The 7677-nt window shown below is 47.8% G+C and overlaps 1 protein-coding gene across 1 annotated transcript; it reads right to left on the reverse strand.

Annotated features, from left to right (window-relative positions):
• On the reverse strand, positions 1-4983 carry LOC101784751. Its single transcript, XM_004951955.4, has 8 exons — positions 3547-4983; positions 2494-2527; positions 2169-2360; positions 1301-1390; positions 1143-1208; positions 939-1030; positions 795-842; positions 1-673 (listed from the first exon to the last, which is right to left on the reverse strand). Exons 1-8 carry the CDS (start codon positions 3969-3971, stop codon positions 550-552), a joined length of 1071 nt encoding a protein of 356 aa, XP_004952012.1. The 5' UTR covers positions 3972-4983; the 3' UTR covers positions 1-549.
• Positions 4984-7677: the final 2694 nt, after the last annotated feature.

Below are 7677 nucleotides of genomic sequence, written 5' to 3' on the forward strand. Positions count from 1 at the left end.
TTGCTTTCTAGAATCTTTTTCAGAACTAGGTTCACTCTACAGCATACTTGTACAGTTCCTACAGTTACACACATGCAACATGCACACGACGAGAGCCCAGCCAGGTAGTGGCGCCACACACACGCACACTTGCACAGCCACACACTGTGTACATGGCAGCCAGACAGACAGCTCTACAAAAGATGTTAGCGAACAGTATCATCTCCATTTCACCAATCAGTTAACCTATGCACAACCATTCTTTACCTTACCCCCCATCCCCGGTTCTCTGTTCACTTCCCACCACAGCAAAAACTCTTAAAAACTATGCTGCTTCCATCCCATGTACATCACCATCAACCTATACGCTGTAAAGTACTGTAAAACGCATGCGTCTGCCACTCCCTATTCTTTCCTTGGAGAGGGCACCTGCATAAGAATCGCCCAAACAACCCGATCCGCCATTATTCTCTAAGCTTTGCTTAATTTCACCATTGCGGTTTTTCCCTGAATGGACTGCCTTCTAGCAATGGAGTCGAAGACGAAGACGAAGACGGCAGAGCTTGTGCCCTAGTAGCCTCTTAGTCTTACGAACGAGCCTGGAAACCACTTGGCGAGCAGGTGGTGTTTCAGCTTGATCACCAGCCTGAACACCACGTAGCATGGAAGTTGCATCACTGCGACCGCCAGGTACCTGCATATGCCAATTAGTAGGAAATCAGTTAAATTTGCTGTCACATTAATTTGCTGACTTGCAAATGTTTGTGTGGAATTTATGAGAATTTGATCTTTGTTAATGAGGTGAAGGGCCTTACCACAAAGGTGCCAGATTAGATGACAGGTCAAGGAATGGGTAAGGCCACCTGCCAAAAGTCACATAGTGTTGGGTTAGCACTCTATGAAATGCAGCTATGCAAGTAGTAATACTTAGCTCTTGAATTGGGAGCTGGAAAGTTTACCAAATTGGAGTTGCTGCATGGACAATCCATTGGAAAATGACGTAAAGCGCCGTCCAAAGGAAGAAGTATGCGATCCGGAACCAAGGGAAGCTCTGTGAAATCATGTAAAATTGAAATGTGGTCAGCAAAATGATGTAAAACACCGTCCCAAGTTGAAATATGCTTAGATTGGTCATCAAGTTCAGCAACCGCTCTTGTTCTTACCAAGCTGTTCAGGGCTGCCTCACCAAGCAGGAAAACAGCATTCACCGAATGCATTCCTATCAACAACTGCCAGAAGAGAAATCAGCGAATGATTAGCGCATTTTTTTGTGATAATGTGAGATGCCTTGCTGGGGAGGACAGGAAACATGTGTACTTACGAAGTTGAGATTGTAGTCCTTGACTGTGAGGAATGGGAAAATGATGAACCAGAACACACAGTCTGTCAGCATCACTGCACCCGCATTTGCCTGTCGATAATAGTAAACAAGTTACGGTACCGCTGTAAAGATCACGGAGAATTCTAGGACATAATCAATTTAAAAACTGGATGGTAAAGTCTAAAGTGCAGCTAATTGTATAGTCCAGTACTAATGGGGCACGTTCTGAAGCTACTGCTCCTAGGTCATCATCCTTAATTATCAATTAATTCTTCTCACAAAGCAGAAGGTGAGATTTCCACACTGTCCTATGCCAGCCTAGGCAGACATTCAGTCACCATTGCTGATACAGTTAGGCCTAGCAAATCAATCCAACGGAAGCAGGCTGCCTTTATTCCTGATGCCACAATCAAAAGAGTCAGCCCTACACTTCTAAAAGTTGGGGAAATGTGACTCAGAATCTCCAGCCCTTCAAGCAAGCAACGAAATATGAGGTGTTCAACGTGCAGAGATGTATTTTGAACACTTGGGGTTGGACCATTTGTAAGTTGGCTCATGTAGGAGCAGCTACAGGCCATGGAGGTGTGGCCACACAAAGATGCTAGTGTGTGGGCACATCTGATCTACAGAAACAGAATCCAATCCATGAGCACATACACTAATAATGCTTTAGTCGTTAGTGCATCATGGTAACTACCCGGCACTAATAATTGCACCTGAAAAGCAAAACTAGACCCCCTTCATGTATGCAACACCAAATCAGCAAATGTCAGTGCACAATGCAGATGTCCCTCTCCAATAAGAAACATGAAAGGTTCCCAAGTGGATAATATTTCAAACAATTTGGTGGTGTGGAGGCCTCTCTCACCTGATAGATGATCTGGAGCAGGTAACCCCAGAATCCAGCAATCTCCCTAGTGCCATCGTGTTCGTCAAAGCTCGGTTTAGCAGCCGCGGCATGGGTAATGTAAGTGGTGCCAAGTTCCATGTCTGCCCTCGCAGCGGCGACATTCTCATCGGCGAACTTGCTGCAGCCGTAGATGGACAGGGCTGTGCCAAGCTGAAACAATTCACAGACCAATTATTTCTCAGAGAAAAGATTGTTTAGAAGTCATTGGAATGCATCATTGGCTTCAGGAATTCAGTAGACAGATAAATTATTTTGCTGTGGTTGTGAAAGAGAAAGGGCCTACCCCGAAGTAAATCGTCACCAGAATGAAGGTCCACCTGCACGACAGACAGTTCAACAACCATTAGAAGGAGCTGGGGACAAGTGCTACTTCTAAGAGCAGAGTTACAAAGCAGAAACACTGAAACAGCTACCAGATCTTTCAGAAAAAATTGGTGCTACCAACCAGTCACAATCTCAGTTTTTTAATAAAGGAAAAGAGGCTATACTACAGAGCTGTAAAACAAAACAGTATCCAAAAGGCAGGTATTTATTTACAATCCAAAATGCATATCAAAATTGTTCAGGCTCAATGGAACGGAAAGTCTGAAGGCCGTTTAGTTGGAGTGGGTATTCTCACAACACTATCCACTTATCATTTATGAAGCATGGAGAAGCTTGACCACACAAACAGAGTTGCAAAACCCACCATCGGTGGTGCTTATCAGTTGCTACTATTATACTGCACAAATATTGTTTCTTAAATGTGCTTCACAAGACATCTACAATGAGGCCCTTTTCCAATTAACAAATTAAAGCGAATTCACCCCAAAAATACTCTTAATTTGTACTACAGAGGTAGAAATGCAATGGTCAAGGGGAGAAACTCCAACAGATGGTGGGTCGCTTGCTGTGCAAGCCAACCAGCAAATTGTTGCCAGCAGCACAGTAGTATAACAGAAAATGCAGTGAAACTGATTGATAGTTCCATTACTGTTTTCAAGAACCTTGTTCAACTCTTCCAACAGAAAACGTAACAAAGTTCAAAAAACAAGTTTGTTCCATGGAAAAGCACCCTTATTCCCTGAAAACTCAAAGTATTACAAGAGGGAAGAACAAATGCCAAACTTGCTGACCAATTGCTATTTCAAGCACAAAAAAGACAGACTTAATCAGTGGAATGGCAGCTGGCAATACACACTGCCCTGTTTTTTTTATAACCAAAAAAGTTTTAAATTAAAGAGAAACCTTTTATCCAGCTTTGCATCTAATCCACAAACAAAAAAATCAAATCAGGAAAAAAAAAAGGCAATGGGGAGTGAAAGAAACAAGAGGTGGTAATAAGCGATGGACTTACTGTGTGTAGTAGTAGAAGATGTTGCCGCCATCGGAGATAACAATGACGACGAGCAGGCTGAGGAGGACGAAGAAGGAGATGAGCCTGTACGCGAGCAGCCACGCCGGATGGATGTCCCGGAGGCAGGGCCGCCACGCCTCGTCGTCGTACAGCACCCCGGGCCGACTCCGCTTCCCGCCGTCGACCCCGTCGCCGCCCGCCGCCGAGGACGGGGACGCGCCGCCCGGGCGGCGGTCGGCGCCGGTGCCCTCGTGACGCCAGATGAGGTAGGAGGCGACGGACATGCAGCCGAGCACCCAGAGCGCGCACAGCCCCACCTGCCAGTGCAGCCAGTAGCGCAGGTCCGTGGTGTCCGCCGTCGCCATGGGCTCGTACGACCGCGCCGACGATGAGCCGCCTCCGCCGCCTGTGGTGAAGAAACGCATGCCCGGAGCGTTAGCTTAGCTAGCTTCGGATCGCCTTCCTCCGCTCCGCTCTGCTCCGATTCCCTTCGAGAGCAGCCGACTGGGGCATGAACCGTGACACGAACGGACAAGCTCCGGCGCTGCCGGCACCGCCGCAACCAGACCAATCGCTGGCCGGAGCAATGCGCACACTTAACACTGGAGCCTACGTCCTAGACTCCTAGGGGACCGCCGCGCTCGTCAGATTCTTGTAGCTAAAGAAGAAGGAGAGGGCAATGCGAGCGCGAAACTGACAGCCAACCAACGCCGGCGAGCGGAGGCACACACGGATTGCATGCAGCGCAGGCAAGGGGTGAGGGAGGAGTGCATTGATGGGCAACGAACAAACAAGAAGATGCCAAGCCCGGCGTCACAAGCTGTGCCTGTGCGTTCCCTCCCGGCTACTCGCACCTCTCAATCTCTCGCCCAGCAGGACAAGCAACCCAACCGGCGACAGAAACGAACAAACAAGGCGAGCACGCCTGCCTGCTGCCTGTCTGTACTGTAGCAGGAGGGGGGTTATTCAGAGCTTGCAGCAGTAGAATGGTGTTACAGACTTCAGAGGGGAGGATGAGGGAGGATTGAGGAAGATGAAGCTAGGCTGGAAGGGGGCAATGCGAGGGGATTAAAGAGGAAGGGGAAGGGAAGATGCTTGCACGCAACAGTGGGGAATGGAAAGCTACAAAAGCGAGGCCCGGGGGTGGGGGAATTGGATGCTTTGCTTCTTCCACCTTTGGAGGGAAATGAAATCCCTCATCTCAATCTCTGCTGGTTTATATACATGCCACACACACACACACATGGGGATGGGGACACACACACCATCTCATCTCACTTGTTGTTTATCTGCTGTGTGGAACTAGAATCTCCCTTGCCAGTTGCCACAATCAAGGGCACAATCAAACCATTCCTCTCTCTCATCTCTCTGTCATCTATTTCTCTCTCTCTCTCCCCCTGATTTGCTTGGCTGGATGGTGTTGCTTCCAGAGTTAGAGAGAGAGTGATGTGTGGTTTGGGGAAGGGGGTAAAATAGGGAGGCTGGCTTGTGACAGGGGCCATTGCAAGCTTTGCAGTTGCCATTTGTGAGTACAGTGCACAGAGCAAGGTAGCTTTTGCATTGACCAGGGTCAGCCTGGCTGAGTGGGTCCTACTACCGTCCCGGGTCACTTTCCTTTGCATGGAACCGAGGCTGCTTTTGCTGTGCTGCCGTCAAGTCGTCCTCGATCTGCCACACCAGACCAAACACCATGCAAGGCAAGCCAACACGCACCGACACGGTCTGTGAGATTTCAGTTTTCATGCACGCCGTCGCAAACAACAGGGACCCTGCCATTTTTTTCAAACCCTTCACACTGGCAATGGTGGTGACTCCACAGCTCTGGCAATGGTGGTGACTCCACAGCTGTTTCAGGAAGTTCAAGGAACCAACAATACAGTGGGAGGGGGACACAAGTACATCTGTCTGCTAGGGTGAAAAGAGAACTTTTCTTTTTACTTTGCTTGGCTGAGAGTTGTAAACCAGCCTTGACTCGTTGACTGCTCTAGGAGATTTAAACCTGGATTTCTTTGCTATGAACGTTGATGAGCATGCAAAAAAAAAATGGATCTTTTGTGAAGCATATATAGTAGTTAATTTGAGTTCGCCATTTCAAAACCCCTTCTCCAGAACGCATCTCCCAGGTTTTTAACTGAAACTTTGCTGTTATCTTTGCAACAGACACAACAAGAAGCTGCTTTTACAGTTCTTGGAGGAATCTAATCTTTGGGTGGGAAAGGTGATTTCTCCGACATTGTAGCAGGACATGAAACCTTGCCGGCCAAGGCTTGGAATATGCCTAAACCCAGCAGATAAGGCCACCGCCAATGTTTCATCAGCATCACCATCCCCCTCTTCTAGTCTTCTATCTAAGGTTCCCAGCCTACTCTCTACTCCTCTAGCGGCGGCAAAGAGAACAGAACATGCTATATACACACACATATATATAAAAAGGGACATGCAAGCATGATACTCCCGTTTGACAAATCTCTACGTGAGTACAAACTAGCATGGCATTACCAGCCTAGGCTTAATCATGCTGCTTTGACGAGGTGTTTTTTCTAGTATAATGACCTAGTGTCTGAGACTGAGAATAAATGGATAGATGCACGCGGACATGGAGATCAGAACGGGGAGGGCAGTTGCGTCGGGGGCAAGGAGAAACGAGACGAGACGGCCGTGATCGATCGAGTGCCCAATGACTGGCCTGTCCATTGCCCTTGTCCTCTTCCCCTGCGCTTTTACCACTTGCATGCACGCTGCTGACGCAGAGGCATCTAGCTGGCATGTCTGATGCCTCTCTGGTCCATCCATGCTCACCTCGCCATGCACGCTGGCTGCTGCTGATGCAAGGCAAGATCGCGAGCAAGAACAGGAGGAGAAGGCTCGTCGTCGTCGTCGGTCGGTCGGTCGGTCGGTCGTTCGCTGCCGCATGGTGAGATGATCCTCCGGCCGGCAGCGTGTGACCCGGATCATGGACTTTTGAACCGGGTGTTGTGTGACAAGATTGCCAAACAGAAGAGCATGACCGCGCCGGCCAGCTAGCTAGCTAGCTAGGGTAATTGGGTAATTAGTGACCACAGGGGTTGAGTGAGTGAAACTAGACTAGATTATTTGGTGCAATTAATTAATTAATTAATTAATAGGGAGGATGGTGTGTGACGGACTGATGGTCATGATGAGTGACACGAGCTGATCTTTGTAGGGCAACGTGCTTGATTAAGGGCTGGGGGGATCCTCTGCGGCTGCTGATCGATTGCTTTATGATGGATCCCAATGTGTGCTTCATGATGCTACATTGCTACTCCTTCCTTAATCCTTACAAGGTTGGGATAAACTAACACAGCCTAAGCTACTAGTGGAAAAGTGCAAAAGAGAGAATGGACACGTCACAACACTATGCTTTTAAGTTTTATTGACCCAAATAATGACACATGTATTGTTCAATATTAATTTTCCTGTGGAAATCGACCTATCACCAGTTGATTTGAATATTATTTAAAAGTTGGTTCCTGAAAAGTCAAAATTAACTATTTAGAAGTTTTTCAGGTATGAAGCCTGCCTGACCTTATTTTCAGTAAGTGCTTAATTAGCTCTCGACGTGTTGAACTAACCCGAGAGAGAGAGAGCGAGGGAAAATCCTAAAAGTTTCATTAATGGCTGCATGCATTCAGATAAGCTCCCCAATCCAAGCACATGATCAGCCCTTGGTACAGAGAAAGCAGGGCAATCAATTGGCGCGCAGAGAATCCTTGGTCACATGCCCTAAGGTCGGAAAGACGTGCGTGTCTGCTTGCAGATCCTAACTAATTTTCGCAGGGACAATAATTATATACACTAATAATAAAGGAGGTAATGTTAAGTGTACGTAGCGCCGCAGCAGCAGCAGCAGCAAGCAGAAGGTCAGACATCACTCTCCATAAATAAAGAGCAAAGCAAGGAAAATCTGACCGATCTGAGGAAACAAATTAAAGGGGAGGGGCGAATGGGCGATGGACGCAACGCGAAAAAGAGAAAGGCAAAAGGCATGCAAATTAAAAGCAGCCACCCTGCTCCGTCAGCACTTGTTCCAGCGTCCAGCTTGCCACCGCACATGACCTACTCAAGTACGTATCCCGGAGAGCAGCTGATGAGCTGATCAGCTCATGTACG

This window comes from Setaria italica, chromosome I (assembly GCF_000263155.2).
Source record: "Setaria italica strain Yugu1 chromosome I, Setaria_italica_v2.0, whole genome shotgun sequence".
Taxonomy (NCBI): Eukaryota; Viridiplantae; Streptophyta; class Magnoliopsida; order Poales; family Poaceae; genus Setaria; species Setaria italica.